Source organism: Fundulus heteroclitus, unplaced genomic scaffold, assembly GCF_011125445.2.
Source record: "Fundulus heteroclitus isolate FHET01 unplaced genomic scaffold, MU-UCD_Fhet_4.1 scaffold_45, whole genome shotgun sequence".
NCBI lineage: Eukaryota > Metazoa > Chordata > Actinopteri > Cyprinodontiformes > Fundulidae > Fundulus > Fundulus heteroclitus.
The window spans coordinates 601,759-619,732 of NW_023396868.1; the positions used below are offsets into that span (position 1 = coordinate 601,759).

Here is a 17,974-nt window from a genome sequence, read left to right on the forward strand (position 1 = left end):
GTCAAACTCATTTTGGTTTAGGGGCCGCATACAGCTTAATCTGATCTCAAGAGCTCCACACGAGCAAACTCATTGCAAGATTAAATAGAACTAGAAACGTTCAATTTCTGAAGAAATTGAAGAAGGTGCCCGTCTGGTGGTGCGCGTAACCGTCAAAGGCAATGCTTCCGAGTTCCTTGGTTGTAGGCTTTTATCGCTTGGGGATTTGAAATTAAATCTTCTGAGTGAAAAGGATTTGACTTCCTCACAACCAGCCGACAGGAGAAGGTCTGCATCTAAGCAGCATGGAAAATTGGTGTTATTAAAACACGATTAAATACTTCAATGTAGCATTGAAAAATTAAATATGTTAATAAAAATGTTAAAGGCATTACAAACTACTAAAGGAAGTACAAACTCTGTGAAGCAGAAGTTGGTGAGACCTTCCTAGAGCTACTTCCGGTTAGCATCATGCTAACATGGTTGTGTCCAGTATGACCGGGTGATGGTACTCTGTTAGTTTGGTCCAAATCCTGTACTGTGTCTGGGCATCCTGCCAGGTCCTGTTGGAGTCCAAAGGCCAATAGGAAAGCATGTGAAATCCAAAATGGGACAGAAAAGTGACTCGTGGCTGATAATCACTGGAAAATTTAAAAAATGTTAAGAAGAAGTGAATTTCAGACTCCTACATTCATCACAGCCAATGCAGTGGGTGTAATACAAACTGTCACAATTTTGTGTGGAAACACAAATTGTGCAGCACCTGTCTTTTTTGTCTCCCTCCACTCCCCCAGTGTTAATCTTTCTTCAACAGATTCAAGGGCAGTGCCTGGGGACCCTGCATAAAGCGGGATCTGGGGCAGTTTGGAGGGACGCACCTAACGGCTTGCGCTCATGTAGCAGCGGCCGACTGGCTGCGTTCCTGGCAACGCAAGGCCTCAGTCAATCGTTCCCCCAAAATGTTTATTAAGTGTATGTGATGGACGGTTGTACTGGAACTGAATTTTCGATTGCAATGCAAATTGCAGTTGACTAATAAAATTGATTGATTGATTGATTGATAAAAAGGTGCCATTCTATCCCAATGGAGGATGTCCCTGACCTCTCATTACATTACAAAGTTTTCAATAATAAGGAGAGCCAGCGAAATAATTGTGGCAGGATTTGACAGGAAAAGGAGGAGGTTATGTATTAATATAAAATAAAGTAATTAACAATACATAAAATGATTTAATGTTTTCTTAAAACGTCTGAATACAAACTGTCACAAAACATGTGAAAGAAATTATTTTATCGTCATTTATTTATATCAGTTGTTCAAGTTATTTAAATGTTACTTGTAAAAAAAAAAAAAAACATTTGCATGTATAGGCGGGCGCCTAATAACTAGAACGTTCAATTTCTGAAGAAATTGAAGAAGGCGCCCGCCTGGTGGTGCGTATAACTGAAGTTATTTAATTGTTACTTGTAAAAAAAATAAATAAATAAAAGGAAAACTTGGGCCCCCCCCCCCAGTGCACCCAAGTGGCCCCTTAGTTCGCCTGTGGCTGGGACCGGCCCTGGCTGGCTGTCTGCAGCACGCAAAACTCCAAACAACTGTAGCTTACTTGCTCAATTTGGGGAGGGTTTGGGGTTGTTGCCGGTCTGAGGTGATTTGCAAAAAATCTATAAATCCGACACCAATGAGGGTTACATTTCCTGAATCCAGACAAAAAGGCCTACATTTTGATGTATTTTTTTGTATACGTAGAGTGAAAATTTAGCCAGTAGGCTGAAGTTGTTCGTTGTTTTTTGGATAATTTTGTCTTTGGGGTTGTTGCCGGTCTGAGGTGATTTGCAAAAAAATCTATAAATCTTACACCAATGAGGGTTACATTTCCTGAATGCAGACAAAAATACCTACGTTTTGATGTATAATTTGTGTACGTAGAGTGAAAATTGAGCGAGTAGGCTGAAGTTGTTTGGTGTTTTTTTGAGAAACTTGTCACCACAGTAACTTGAAATGGCCTGATGAGAAAACGATAAAAGATATCCACATACCGTTTTCACTTTTGTGTAGTTCAAAGATATATCTACAAACTGGAAGTTAAACGGTGTTCGTAGGTGAAAGCATGACGAGACAGTAGGGCATTGAAAATGTCAATTTTTCGGAGGTTTTTTGCGAATTTTGTTCGAACGAGACAAACGTTTTGATATATAGTATGTGGGGGTAGCCCCTACGGTTCGGCCTGTATTAACAGTGACGGAAGAAAAATATGGAATAATAATAAAGAAACCCTTATTAGGTGCATAGTACTAGGCCTCCGCCATGCGTTTTCAATGCATAGGCAGGCGCCTAATTTTAAAGAAACCCTTATTAGGTGCATAGTAGTAGGCCTCCGCCATGCATTTTAAATGCATAGGCGGGCGCCTAATAAAGAAACCCTTATTAGGTGAAGAAATGGACAATTTCAATGAAAAGGATGCAGGCAGACAATCCCACTGTGACTGTAGGAGCCATCATACCACGGCAGAATTTGCAGTCTACACTTCATCTCAGGTAAATACAACTTAATTTTGCACTAGTCATTTTTCTACTTAAATCATTACATAAATAAAAAACTCGGATATATGTTTAAGTCAAGACGTAAACGTTTGTTTCGTAATAATATACGTACATGTACAATGTATGCAAACCCTCTGGCATGAGTCTGTGAAAAGGCTTAATAAGACAAAAACACCAATATAATCCTATGTGAACAATGTTTTTTTATCAATTAAATGTTTATTGTGGAATCGTAGGAATTTTCCGACTTTTAATTTAAATGCATGTACTGGGTTAGGCAGGGAAATCTATTGGCCAGCCCCACCAAGATTTTTTTTCACCAGCCGCCACTGGTGGTCAATGTTTCCATGCATTCCTCAACGTTATCAAAGAGCAAATACCATGTAAAGTGGAGTCAGTGTGGATGTTTCTAGTGGAAATACAGTTAAGCTTTATGCATCGGAGATTATTTTGTACCAAGTGTGGCCATGCCCATAGTAAAGCCATGGAATCTATTTTACCGTCCATATACGTGCTTGTTCTTAAGGGGACTGTTTGGGCACGTCTGTTCATGTGGAGGAGCTCAGGACACAGATGACTGAATATGACAGAGCTGAATGCACAATGGCCACAGGCTGCGGGGACAAACTGTGCACTGGTGCTTCCTCAGCTTTACATCACCACCCTGACAGATGAAGCTCTGTTAAGGCAAATTTTCTGCTGCCCTAATTTTGTGTTCCATCTCCACTCATTAGCAAAGAAATGCTAAGGAGCAAGACCATCAGAGGAAAAACTTTAACTTTCTCTTCTTCTTTGGCCTTGTTTTGTAAGAGGATGTCTAACAGGAAATTATTTCCATGTCTATTACTCCGTTACAAATGTGACTCTGATAAACTTTATCTGTAGTCTGCAACACAAGTTCAGGAGATCTGATTATTTGACACTCAATCGAGTTACTATATATACAACTTTTCCTAGCCAGATTTTGTTCTTTACTCTTAGGACTCATCAAGAAACATTAGTAAACATGTATCGTGTAGGGCAGGGGTGTCAAACTCATTTCTATATTGGGCCACTTTGGCATCACAGTCCTTAAAAAGGGCCTCTTGTACGTATATAGATAATGCTTTTGATTTCAGAATTTCATTTCAGTTCACATAGAATATAAGAAATGCACAGTAACAAAGGTAGCACCCTTAGGCCCAGTTTATACAATTTATCTGCAAAAAAAGTTGATATTGAGGTGAGTTACACTTTAAACACTCATCATTCTGTATCACTTTTTCTCTTTTTGGACATTTCTGGGTTGTTTTAATGTGTTGTGGGAAAACTGTCATTGGTGGCAGGATGCTGTTACTACAAAATAAGATTTAAAAAAAATCAATATTCGCTACAGGAGGCACAGTATCAGCCACGTTTTACACTTTAAAAGGATATATGCATCTACTTTATGACATATGGCTTTTTTGGTTATCGAGGGCCGGATAAATTGCCTTGACGGGCCGGATTTGGCCGGCAGGCTTTGAGTTTTACACGTGATGTGTAGTTTACCTACATTTCCTGTTATTTGGTAAGAACAACAGCAGAACCACAGCATAGAAGCTCACTGAAGTGCTCCGCCTGGTATGATAACATGCACACACCAAAGTATAAATTCCACATTGGCGTTCTCATCATTTTGGATTTAATCTAAATATGTACATCTTTTGTAAGAAGTCTGAGTTTTTGTTTTTTTTTCAAAATGAGACATGTTTTGTGTTTATGACTGAGACAACTGTACACAGCAGCCTGTCTGGGAAAAGGCTTCTGTGATTCAATAGCCTGAAACAGTGGCCATGATTAATGCCAAACAACCAGAAACACAAACCGGAATCACAACATTGCAGTGAAGCCATATTTTATCTTTCTCGTCAATTTCTTAAAAAAATAAATAAATAAATAAATAAATATTTCCCAAACAATCTTTGTCTGTAATAAAACTTGTTTCCTCAGTAGTTCGTTGTTGCGGCATAACATATCCAATAATTGTGCCGGGTCATCAGCAGAATCCTTGATGTACGGCAGTTACCCAAACTCATGCTCCTGGTCCAGATTACTTTAAAATCTCACGAGCTGCAAAGGGAAACACTTCCCATTTTGTATGAACACAACACACCCGGCATAGAGGGCTGTCAATCAGAAACTGTTACACAGCAGTTTCAGGGAGAGACAATCTTGCACACAAAAAAACTTTCAGATCCTAATGTGGGAACATGCTTGCTTATATCATTACCGACAGAACCAATGTTCTGACAGGCATGTTTGTTAATACTAGGAACAGCTGTCTTGCTAGGTCTTTGTGCCATGGTCTTAAATGTAACCTTTTAGTTCTGTACTATTATAAGAAATATTAGTGCACATAAGGTTTTGCTTGTATCCTTGAAATCATAGTCAGTACTGGTGACATTCATTAAGCTGCTATGGAAACAGTTAACACCATAATCACATGTAAAAGTCAGCCTAAGAATCCTCCTCGGGATACAACAGCTGCATGATGAAGTCTGCCTTTTGCCACATTTAAAGTCCAGATGCTGCCCTTCTAGGCTCCTTTCAGCTGAACTAACATCACACTGTCCTACCCTGGTCCCTCTCAGATACTGCTGAAACAACAGGCCTGTAATGATGAGCTTCAGGGCTTTGGGCAGGGCTGGAGATATGTTTGAAAGAACGAAAAGATAACGTTGGAAACTTTAAACACAAATAAATAAAACTGTAGCCTACTTTTGATCAATTACGTTAAAAACAGCAAAATAAATGATTTAAAGAACTATCTGAAGCCTAACAGTAAATAATTATATCCCATTAACAGTAAATTAGGGTGGAGCTGTCTAGTTCCACTGAGATAAAACTGTTAGGTAGTTAACCACAAACAGACTGAAATTGGAGACAACCTTTTTTGTTGACATGAGCTGGAAGACTGAGGGTTTGCCCAGGAATCTAACTAGTTATTTATCACATCAGCACCAAAAAGCTTGGATTTCCAAAGGAGAACATTCATGACACACTTCAGAAATGTGTCTTTTCGTTCACAACTTAATATCACGCACTACCACTGATGGCTTAAAACCAACATTAAGGGACAGTGTGCAACTTATTAGCTTTTAATTAACAAAAATCAAGTATTAATTTCATAAATACATATTCTGGCTAAGTCATATAACATCGCATCAAAAATATAATTGTTCTCATATGTTAGAATTAGTATTTTATAAATACAAAGGTGTTGGTGTACCCACTGGGAGGCGGCATGTTGCGTCACCATTTCTGATTTCTGTAGGGGCCAAACCTGGTAGCCTTAAGCGTTTTCCCCATCTGTCATCTATATGAAGACGCACTGTTGGTGGAGGAGGAGTAGAAACAAGCAAAGACGACTGTAGATCGTTCTATGTGCTGTTTTCTGTTGAAATGGAGGACCACCCATACTCTTTGCCCAGCGAAAGGGAAGCAGAAGTGACCAAGAAAAAAAAAAGAAGTAATAACTGGGAGAACACGAGTCTATCTCAGCTTAGCTATTATTACCTAGTGGAGATAATTCATGAGCGAGCGTGGAGTCAAAATGGATGCGGAGGTTGCATCCATTTTGAATCCTGGGGTCCGTTCTTCGTACGTTGCTTAAAACATCCAAGATCAAATGAGACATCCAAGATGATTTCATCCGGCTAATTATGATCAGGCTAATTGGGTTCTTCGAACACACCTGTTGTTTACGATTAGTATGGCTGGATTGCGTTATCTGAGACAACTGCGCGTTCATGCGTTTGTTTAAAAGGGGAAATGTATCGATAGAAACAATGATCAGCAGTGCTGCTATTGGCTGTTCAGCATGGCCAAAGAACGCCCACAGTTTTTTTTCCCAGCAGAACAAGAGCTTTTAAAAGAAGGTTATGCCGAATTTGAGTCAATCAAAACGACAGGGAACATCTCAAAGTCTGCTAAAGCCAGGAGAGAGGGCTGACAAACAGCAGCAGACAAATTTAACTGTAAATATTGTCCATGTTAGATGTTTCTATCACTTTCTACAGTATGTATTTTTGCATTTTAATAATTTCATAAGTACTTTGTTCTTTTATGTCAGAGCCTCCACGGGACCCACTAGAACATAAGGGATAAAAGTGAAGTACAAGAATATTCTACAAAATGATAGCCTTTAATTATTATACTGTATTTTAAAAAGCAACTTCTTCCTATTTTTTAAAAGCCACTGTTAAATTATGTGTTTGTCTGTTTTTAACAGCCACCAATAAGAAGGCTGGAAAAAAATCGGGTTCTTTTTACTTTTACATGTTTAACCCTTTTTTTTTTTTTCACAAAATGACTCAAGGTGCCAGCTGTTCCCTATATTAACGGCATCTTCAACAAAAGAAAAAGTATTTTGGCCTAAAAAAAATACAAATTAAAAGGAGAAATTGAACTCCACAACGTGAAAAAGAGAAACACTGCACTAGAGATCGAGTTGCTTCAAAAGGACCTTCAGAGTAAATTCTAATACACCATTTTACACATAGTAGTATTGCTGACTTTACATAACTATCTCTTACTGCAGGCAAAAGATGACTTGCTGACATTTCTTTATAAATAATTGTTTATATAAAACGACAGGAACAAAGCATTATTTGTTTCGTCTTTTATTGAACATAAAAAACATGGTGTTCCACAATTCTGTCCCTTCCTCTGCCACTAGGTGGTCCAAGTGCGCTGGCTAGACAAAGACTTCCCTATCTCCTTCGCTACGATCTAATCCTGTTTACATGAAATAAACCTGCTCGGCAGCAGGCTCAACTTTGCGCACATGTTGCTATGACAGCAAGTCCGGGATGAGTTTCGAAGAACCAAACGATCCAAGATCATGCCAAATCGTCAACAATGAAATCCAGCTAACTGAGTTAGCAACGTACGAAGAACGGACCCCTGGACAGCAGGTAAGTTGATTCAATATAACAGCAAAGGTTATTTTGGCCTTTTGTTAGAAACAGGGCAGTGTGGTCCAGCAAATGTCCTCCGGGCAGAGACGGCTCATTTGTTCGTCCTTATCTCCGTCTCAGAGAGTATGTGTGTACATGGAGGGATATTTCAGCTGGCCGGTTCATGGTGTCTGTAGAGCAGCAGCGCAAGTGGGTCTCTTTATAACTTGTGTTTATAGTTGCTTATGCCACGGCTGCAGTGAGTCCCTTAAAAAGTGATACAGGACACTTATAAAATAAGTTCCGGTCATTGCCTGATTGTTCTAAATTATTGCGCTGGCTCAAACGTTAAATCCTGCCATGTGAACTAGACTTTTTAGCACGATTTTCGCCCTGATCTCACCAATTATTGGTGTGTCTCTTTAAATAATCTTAAGAGAATATCTTAAGATGTTGGATTGTCTTGCTCCAATGTCCTACTGTGTGGTGTTCCCCAAAGACAAACGAGCACCAGCCTTTTGAATGTGACGCGTAGCCAATCAGAAAGTGAGGTGAGGGATTACCTGAGAGGAAAAAATCACAACTCACCTCCATTTGATAGTGCAGCAAGCGTAGAACCCCCAGGGGCGTTGTCCCCGCTTGTTTGACCAACGGCTTTTCTTTTGGTTATGCTTTTTCTCTATTAAAATCAGACCACAAACTATCGCCATTATTAAAGTAGACACCCTGTCTACTTTTAAGACTAATCTTAAAACTTTCCTTTTTGACAAAACTTATTACTAGAGTGGCTCATGTTACTCTGAGCTACCTTTATAGTTTTACTGCTATAGGCTTAGGCTACTGGAGGATATCAGGATCTAATTTTCTCACTCTATAGAGTTCTACTGTTCTTCAATTATGCATTACGTGTTGTCATTTCTGCTTTAACTTTCTGTTCACTCACTTTTATCTTCATAGTAGGTACACCTGGTCTGGCGTTCTGTTAACTGTGACACCATCCAGAGAAGATGGCTCACCCACTACTACCATCTAATGTAGAACAGATTACTGGATTAATGTGTGCTTCTGTGCTTTTTTGTCTCTCTTGTTGTGTCTCTCCTCTGTCTTCTGTAACCCCCAGTCGGTCGAGGCAGATGACCGTTCATACTAAGCCCGGTTCTGCCGGAGGTTTTCCTTCCCGTTAATGGGGAGTTTTTCTTCCCACTGTCGCTTCATGCTTGCTCAGTATGAGGGATTGCAGCAAAGCCATGTACAATGCAGACGACTCTCCCTGTGGCTCTACGCTTCCCCAGGAGTGAATGCTGCTTGTCGGGACTTTGATGCAGTCAACTGGTTTCCTTATATAGGACATTTTTGACCAATCTGTATAATCTGACCCAATCTGTATAATATGATTGAACTTGACTTTGTAAAGTGCCTTGAGATGACATGTTTCATGATTTGGCGCTATATAAATAAAATTGAATTGAATTGAATTGATCGTTCATGTTTATTTACTCTGAACTCACGTTTTGATCTCGAGAGGACTCACAAGATTTCCCGTCTGACATCTGAATGATCCTAAGGGAAATCTGTTCATGTGTGGTGTGTTGTGCTTGTTGTCTGACCGGACACCACACACTGTACAAGCAAACATGTTTTATTTAAAAAAATAAAATAAAATTAGCGTTACAGTGACAGTTGATGCTAGCTACCTTGGTATTGCGTCACAACAAGAGAATTAAAGTTCTCTTTAAAAATTTGACAATCTTAACAGTAAAAAAACAACATTAAAATAGGCCTATTACTTACTCCCTTATCTCTTTTAGAGCTCAAATACACGACTGCATATTCAGAAACGAGCCCAAAAAACTGCAACCCGCCCTCACTGATTTTACAAGTGACTTTAGACAAAAACAAGCTTAGGTCCGCTTATAATATGCAGACTTGGCAACAGTGCCAAAAAACATTTCGCATGGTGACCGTAGGTATTAGCAGCAGCTTAGTCGCAAATACATGCAAGGCATGTTGACATGGTCACATTTATGACACTCCACAGCATCTGTAGTAGTTATTACACACTTAAGGGCGAGGCCGTTAAGTGTGTAATAGATGGGGCTCCAGTGTGAAAATCTGGGGCACACTGGGGCTTTAAAGTTGCACAAATGTAAGGTCCTAAAATCTGACCTTATTTGGAAAGAAACAAATTGGACATTATTATTAATAATATTATTATTATTATTATTATTATTATTATTATTATGTCTGATTGATTGTTATTTAATTGCTTGCTTATTACTGCTAGCTTTACAACAAAATTCTCTACAGGGACAACAAAGACGCCATGAATCTTGAATGAGTTAGGGCTGTAGTAATTTTCTCTACTTTTATGAAATGATATGCTTTACATCCAATCAGTTTAATGTCTTTTAATGTTAAAATATGGTAAAATGTCCACTTCTCTCATCACTATGAAAAAAATACTGTAAACTGATCATGTTTCTCTTTCCTTGCTTACTTTAAAGCGTAGACCCTGATGTGTCATGAATGTCAAACCTATTGTCTTAATGTGTTTAACAACTATCTGTAGAAAAATATAAAGCGTAATGCCTTACTGAAGTGTTGGAGCCGTTGAATGAGTTTACAGTTTACTGTTAGGGACCAAAAACCAGCTTTTAAAAAATCGGCCACTACCGTGGCAGCTGATGTTTGTATTGTCATGACAACCCAAACTCACCTAATGTCAAACGGCTGCTTTGAGAGATTGAACAGGTCCTTTGGGTTGTAATGGGTTCAAACTGAGACTACAGCTCAATGAGGAACTTACAAGAGCACTGAAGCTGTGTGCTGCATATGTGTCAGTTTGTATCTTTATAAACTGACACATAAGCTTCATCTTAAAGCTTTACACCTAAGGAGCACACACACATTTTGACAATACTGCTTATTATGAGATGTTACCTTTATTTCCCCTAACATGGTTGCATTCCAGCTGCAGCACTAGTAGGCAGGCTGTGATAATGCTAATGTTCAACAGTGCTGATCCTATCAGACCACTTCAGTGACTGTATGGGTTAGTTGCACATACCAGCTTGGAGTCCAGTTCTTGCACAGGTGCATCAGAAAAGCAGTAGTGGTGGAAGAGGCCCATCTTCTGGCTGAAGAGGCAGTTGACAACGTGGGCCCTCGCGTTCTGCCACTTTACAAGGCGCACCAGCTCACGGTTCAGAGACGCGCCCAGGTCCACAGACCAGTTATAGCTGTACAGAGTCAGCTACAAAAACAGACACACTAGGAGTATTAGATAAAGGTTAGGACCACACATATGTTTTGTATTTGCAGTCAGCATTTGAAGCGCTAACAGATTCTGCACATCTCTGGTTGTCAGAGTCTGTTCCACAAATGCTACCTCACCGGGTAAATGTCTGGCTCAGGAAATACAGACTAAGCAATGACCTCAATGTCTAGATCAGGGGTCAGCAACCTTTACAACCCGCAGAGCCATTTTTGCCCTCGGTCAATCTAAACACATTTTGTTTAGCGCCACAAACGTTTTTATTATTTAACCAATTAATTTTATGCTTAGGTTTAATGCATTTTCTTCAATTGGACATTTGATTTTTATAGCAAATAGCATTAAAATGATGAAAAAGCAACCTACAACCTATTTGCAACTTACAGACAAAAAGATACTTCATTTATCTACAGTAAAATATTCTATACACCATCAGTTTCTTTCTTTCTGGAAATGTTATGCATATATTTCAGAACTAAATGCTGCTTAAAGCTCGCAATTTTAAATTACCTTTACATTTAGAAACATTGACCAATTTTTTTCCCCCTCACATTTTTGTTCAAAGTTTTTAAGAGCCAAAGCTGAAGGTGTAAAGAGCCACATGCGGCTCTGGAGCCACAGGTTGCAGACCCCTGGTCTAGATGGTTGTCCCCTGACCAATACCTGATCAAATATCATTCAGTGCTTCATGACAGATAAGTTTTAAAAACTCTGCAGTTCTAATCTTGGAATTAGGCTTGATATCATGGGACTACTATGATTTTCCTGTTGCTGATCAGGACCTTGGGAACAGCATTTTGGATGAACTGTCCCTCTCTGCCTTTTACTAATGCCTGTAATGACACATATCTATCTAACCTGATGAAAATAAACACTTGCATCAGTTTCAGTTCACCCTGCCTCTTAAACAGAAATCCCTTATTTCTTGCATTGTTTTAACAGTAGGCTGATTTAGTCATAGACGAAGCTGTTAGAATTTGGTTCAGTGTCCGAAACTACACCTACTAAATGCTCTGTACCTTTTTGCCTCTGGAGCAGTTATCCCAAACATTATTAATATTGCCCAAAAACATTAAGATACAGGGAATTCCAATCCCTCCACTTGCTGATATTGTGGTCAGGGGAGTGGAAATGACAGGGGTCATGTGGTGACACAGACATTTAATTGGCAGGATATAACTTGGATGTAATTTGAGTTAGCATGCAGATATTGACTAAAAGTGAACCAAGACCTGAGCCTTGAAAAACTCCACATGTGATCTTTGCATCTTTATATAACCCTAAGATCTGTGTTGCTACATTGCAGAGCTCAGATTGCTTTGTAAGATCTTTCACTTATAATTGGCAATGACAAATACAGGCCTTGGGCTGCACATTGGGGCAGTGGGTAGCGCTGTTGCCTTGCAGCAAGAAGGTCCTGGGTTCAAGTCCAACCCTGGGTCTTTCTGCATGAAGATTTCATGTTCTCCCTGTGCATGCGTGGTACTCTCTCCGGGTACTCTGGCTTCCTCCCACAGTCCCACATGAGTGTTAGGTTAATTGGTCTCTATAAATTGTTCTTAGGTGTGAGTGTGTGCGTGAATGGTTGTTTGTCCTGTATGTCTCTGTGTTGCCCTGCGACAGACTGGCGACCTGTCCAGGGTGTACCCTGCTGTTATAAGAATTATTATTCTGAAGTCACTATGGCCTCACACCACTCAGACAGAGGAGGCCTGGAGACCTGATGTCTGTGTATAAGTTCCACTGTTTGCCGAGTGTAAGGCTGAATGCTGCGTAGAATGATTATTGTCTATGATAGACTGTCTTTGTTATGTCTCAAACCAAGGCCACGGTGCAGTATTAGGGGAAGCCCGAAAAGCGAGGCAGGCAGAGACAGGGCAGACGCAGACTGCAGCGGAACAGTGGGGGCGATTACTTTCCATCTATTTGATCTCTGCTCTGTTTCTCAATAAAAGTGTTGGAACTATATCACTCCACCGTCTCCTCCTTCAGTAACTCAGGGAAGTCAGTTATCTGTTCAGAACTCCCATAACACCCGCCTATTGACAGCTGGAGATAGGCACCAGCGACCCCATGAGGGATTAAGCGGCTGAATGGATGGATGAAAAATGGATGGATGGATGGAAATACAAGCCTTGTGGTAACCTAATTCCAAGTAGTAAAAATTAATACATTTACATGTCAACATTATTACAAACCAGATGGTTTTTTGAGTTCCTCCCTCAGGGCCACAGCAGTGGTCACACAATTAAGCACTGAAGGAGGCCATTACCTTTTTGTCCACAATGCTGATGAACAGGAACCTCTGTCGGGGAGCTTGTCCTGCTTCCGCCTGACCAGGACTGATTAAATCACTTTGCTCCAGAGCCTCAAAGCGTTGGAAGCCCTTGTGAGCTGGGCAGCAAAAAGAGGAAACTTAATGAAATGGCACAAAAAATGACAACTTACAGTGCTTTAATATGGGCTCTTTATTAAGCGTTCCCTTCTTTGAACAAAAAAACTATGGTGAACAGAAGCTATTACAATAACAGGAGTGTTACATCAACTTGTCTTATTTCATTTTCAAAGGGGCTTTGACTACTAGGTAGCTGTTTGTAAGCTCTGATGACCAGTCAGCACAGTTCCCAAGAAAGCTAAGTGATTAGGTTTTGTTTCACAATATTAGCAATGGAGAACTTATAGAAGCATTTAAGGACAAAACACTATAATGGTATTTATATGTTCTGCAAATAAGCTGTAAACAGATACTCTGAGGCATTAAATAAAAGCAGACAGGAAACAGAAAACGATGAGGAGATATCAGTACCAAAAAACAGTAAAACAGCACAGTAGTTTTTAGAAGAGTCCTGCAGGATGTGGAATGGTGGCCGAGCTTTAGTGCTACACCAGGACTTCACACTCTGGTTTCGCCACTTTTTGGGATAAAATTGCTTTTCGTTGTTCTGGTGCCATCTAACTGCTTAAGGAAATGTCTGAAGACCGCTCTCAGGCTTTTGTGCAGGTTTATCAACAGAAACGGCTAGTCTGAAACTTCATGCTTCAGGTAAACAAGATTAATATCACAAGACACCTTTTAATTCTGTGACAGATTATTCACAGTAACATTCCTTAAAGATAAATGTACAACATTTGACCGGTATTGTTGTTAAGCTCAGAGCCAAACTTACGTGTGAACCTATTTAGCCCTGGGGAGCTTTCCTCATCTGAACAGTCTTCTGCAGCCAAACAGAGATGGTACAAACAGCAAGGCAAGATGGACAATAAAACACAGCTCGACACATACTGATGTAAGCAAATGCTTGCAAAATAACACAAGGGTGTTAGAAAGCTGGCATGGACAGAGAAACACAGCATCAGAGAGCAGCAGCAGGTACAGCATGTTCAAAGCTTTGACACGAAGCATGGCCTTGACCTTTCACAGTACGCAGGAGGTTAAAGCTGCACAAAGAACTTTATTGATATTTCCCCAAACATTTATCACAATCCTCTCCTCATACAACGTCTCAACAACTTGATTTCTCCCCTGGCATTTTTTATTTTGGCCACACCTTTAGATGAGACCATTAAATCTAAAGGCTTGATTTATCTAAGCTATATTTATCAAATGAAAATGGTTAAGAGCTGTTCAAATCTGGATGACTTCACTGATCCAAAGAAATAACTAAAAACTAATGGAGAACTCATTAACTTTTAGTTCTTTGCTGCTTTGTCCAGTTATGTTGTAATAATAACGTCAGAGGGACAGTCACAAATAATACTCTACCAATAATCTGTTTACAACAAAAGTTGTAATTACATGCCCAGGCAACTAGCATTCTGCTGTGATAATGAGGTTGTTTTTAGGCATTAGTCCATTTTGGGAGTTCTCTGTCAGTGTTTAAAAACTATAACAAAGCATAGGGAAGAAGATATATGGGCCACTCTGAGGCAGAAACACCTTTTATTTAATTTGATCCCCCTTCCTGTGGATGAAAACTATTTTTTGTAGGCGTTTGGTGTTTATTTTGTTTAAATTCAAGTTGCATAGTTGAGCAAAGCAATGATAAAACATACTGAAGAAGAGCTGCTTTCATCTGAGCTTCTAAGAACAGACCAGGTTGGCACTGCCTCTCTGTGGTACTTTGACCAAAGCATTTTGAACATGATTAGATATGATCACTTTATTAAATTATAAACTTAATAATATGTCTCTTTTAAGAACTAAAAGACTAAATATGCCAGAAACGTCAGCTCAGAGCTATTTTTAAAGAGCAAAGTATGTTGTTGCTGCATGTGACTTAAAGCTTTACAGCATGCAAACAGTAGCAAATATCAGTCTCGTGAGTAATAAAGCTGGATTACCGATCAGTGGGTTTGATGGATGTTTAGCCAGTAAATCATTGCTGTGAACAACAGACTGCTGCAGTTACCTTGCTCTGTGCAACAGTGCCACTGGTAGAAGTTTCGGCCAATCAGAATGAAGCTTCTTTTAGCATCTGGAGGGTGGCTGAGGTGCTGGACGAGAGGGAATGGAACAAACACATCTCCAGTGGTGGGGCAGCTACAAAAGGTTTGGAAAACACAGAAAATTATTTTGTGGCATTTGAAACAGAGAGACATGTAAAAAATAAAGCACTGCAGAATTTGTGTGAGATTAGTTGTTGGATGGGGCTGCACAGTGTTACAGTGGGTAGCACTGTTGCCATGCAGCAAGAAGGTCCTGGGTCCAAGTCCTACCCTTGCCCTGGGTCTTTCTGCATGGAGTTTGCATGTTCTCCCTGTGCATGCGTGGGTTCTCTCCGGGTACTCCAGCTTCCTCCCACAGTCCAAAAACATGACTGTTAGGTTAATTGGACTCTCTAAATTCTCCTTAGGTGTGAGTGTGTGTGAATGGTTATTTCTCCTGTCTGTCTCTGTGTTGCCCTGCAATGGACTGGTGACCTGTCCAGGGTGTACCCCCGCCTCCCGCCCACTGACAGGAGATAGACACTAGCACCCTTCACGACCCCAATGGGGATAGACGTGTTGGATAATGGATGGATGGATAGTTGTGGGATGGGATGTTTCGAGAAGTTTTTGAGAAATTAAAACTTTCTTAAAAACGACAGTCTAAGTTAGACAAAATGACATTTGCATGAATCACTTTTACTACTTTTTGCCAGGGAAACAAACTATTGTTTCATCATAAAAAACTAAGATCTAGCTACAGAATGTAAGATATTGACTAGTCATAGGTTCCCAACAGAACCTCAATGAAAACTGTATAATTATTATTTTAAAGTGTTGCAATTATATCTAAATGGGTAAACTTTACATTTAAATGTAATTTAATGTTGAATTACAGAGACTTTCTGGGTGAGCTGGTCAAAGCATTTAGAAGAAAAGTCTTGTCATAAGCCTACATTTCTCCATCCATCCCTCCATGCATCGATTGTCTTCTGCTTATCAAAGATGGGGTTGTAGGGGCAACAGGTCCAGGAGGGAAACCCAGACATCCCTCTCCCAGCAACATCCTCCAGCTCAATTTTGGGCCCCTAAGGCATTCCCAGGGATAGACGCACCTGGAAAACCTCCAAAAGGAGGCCCCCAAGGGGCCTCAACTGTCTCCTTTGTTGCAAAGAAGCAGCAGCACACCCTTATCAGTAGTCCACTAATGAGACATGACTGATTCACAGCACTGAGTCTATGCAGAATACAACAATTTGGAGCAAACTACTCACGTGGTCCTTTCAAATGATTTCACTGTTGTATCACTGGCCAGAGAGCTGACCAAATTGCTGATTTCTGTCAAGATGGAAGGCAGCAGGAAGTTGGATGCAATTTCAGTAGTGCACTGTTGAATGGACGGGCAGCCTTTTCACCAGCAGCAATCATAATTGCATAGAAAGAGAAACAGGAAAACGAATGAGAGCTCATTGAACAGAAAAGCTGGCAGTGAAACAAGTCTTTCTGAAGTGCTAACAGATTAGACAGAAACTCACCAAGTTTAGCCATGAAAGTGACCCAGGACTGGCAGGTATCCTGGTAGACAGGATGTAAAGTGCCTGTATCTCCCTCCTCCAACTGTGAGACATGCCTCCTGAAAGAGTACAACATGGCCCTGCCTCATTTATAGAACCTCTGACAGGCGTTTACTCATAGTTAAACCTCATATGCTGATTACTGGAGGCAATGTTTAACCATAAGTGACCTGTTACACTTGAACCAGAAATTTAGGGACATATATATAAGAAAGCGCAGTTCTTTTTCCCAACCATTGTCTGACATTAAATCGGTGGATTACAAAAAAAAATTTTAAAAGAAGAAATGCACTAAGATTGATATGTTTTAAAATAAACTAGTAAATCCCACATGATGACATCATGTCTTTGTAAGGTTTTGATTTAACTGGAGGCGCACCTAGCAAAAATGCTAATAAAAACAGCACAGGAATGTCTAGCCATCATATCATCTCTGTGTCCAGGAGATGAACATGTGTTACTGTATCAACCACAGAACAAAAGCTAAATATCTTGTAAAGATGCTGGCTGAAACCATGCAAAGTGAACCAAATTCTGCACTGACATGGCATGAAAGGTCACTCAGATGGTAAAAAGCCATTTATTCCCATCATCAAAAGTCAGATTACAATTTCCAATGCTCTCAGAGACAAAGGTCTTAATTAACGTGGTTGGCCAAAACGTCCATAGTTACATATTGCGGACATGGAGGATGCCTGGAAGCCTGAGAACCCCATCCTGGGTTTTACTGATGTTTCACTGCAGGAAGGACTGGTGCCCTTCACTCAACAGATGACATCATGAGATAAAATGATGTGAAAATAATGAAGCAAAATATCAACACATCAGCGAGGGAGTTAAAGCTTGAGTACAAGTGTGTCTTCCAAATAATCCAGGGCATACCACCAGGTCTGTAGAAAATTTGCTTAAGGACGACAACAACAGTCAGTGTGGTCATCATCCCAGTCCTAAAGAAAACTTGCAAGGCAGCCTACAACCCTGACCCATGTACACCAGTTCTGTCGGAAGGACTGGCCCAACCTTTTTCCAATCTGATGTGGTAAGCTTGTAGAAGGATACCTGGATGATGGATCAGGACCTGGTGGCCTGGATCACTGACTACCTCACTGACAGCCTGAAGTATGTCAGGCTGCATGGCTGCCTGTCAGATGTCGTGGTGAGCAACACTGGCACACCCCAAGGTACAACAAGAGGTCCCACACACCTGTTACTATAGGAGACGGGGGAGTAGCGACATCACCTAAATGTCCCTGGGGAT

The 17,974-nt window shown here is 40.3% G+C and overlaps 1 protein-coding gene across 9 annotated transcripts in view; it reads right to left on the reverse strand.

Moving 5' to 3' along the window:
- Positions 1-17,974, reverse strand: part of szt2 (SZT2 subunit of KICSTOR complex) — a 201,433-nt gene that overhangs the window by 62,706 nt on the left and 120,753 nt on the right. For 6 of the 9 annotated variants that reach the window (XR_004929430.1, XM_036131637.1, XM_036131636.1 and 3 more), the window contains 6 exons: positions 16,678-16,775; positions 16,417-16,549; positions 15,127-15,257; positions 13,885-13,932; positions 12,990-13,111; positions 10,511-10,696 (listed from right to left, as the gene is read on the reverse strand). Coding sequence is in view for 8 of the 9 variants with exons in the window: in XM_036131637.1 (XP_035987530.1) it covers positions 10,511-10,696; positions 12,990-13,111; positions 13,885-13,932; positions 15,127-15,257; positions 16,417-16,549; positions 16,678-16,775 (718 nt within the window). In the remaining variant the exon portion in view is untranslated. Of the gene's footprint in view, positions 1-8,031; positions 8,123-10,510; positions 10,697-12,989; positions 13,112-13,884; positions 13,933-15,126; positions 15,258-16,416; positions 16,550-16,677; positions 16,776-17,974 lie in introns of all 9 variants that reach the window. The other 3 variants (XM_036131643.1, XM_036131639.1, XM_036131640.1) reach the window with 3 other exon arrangements.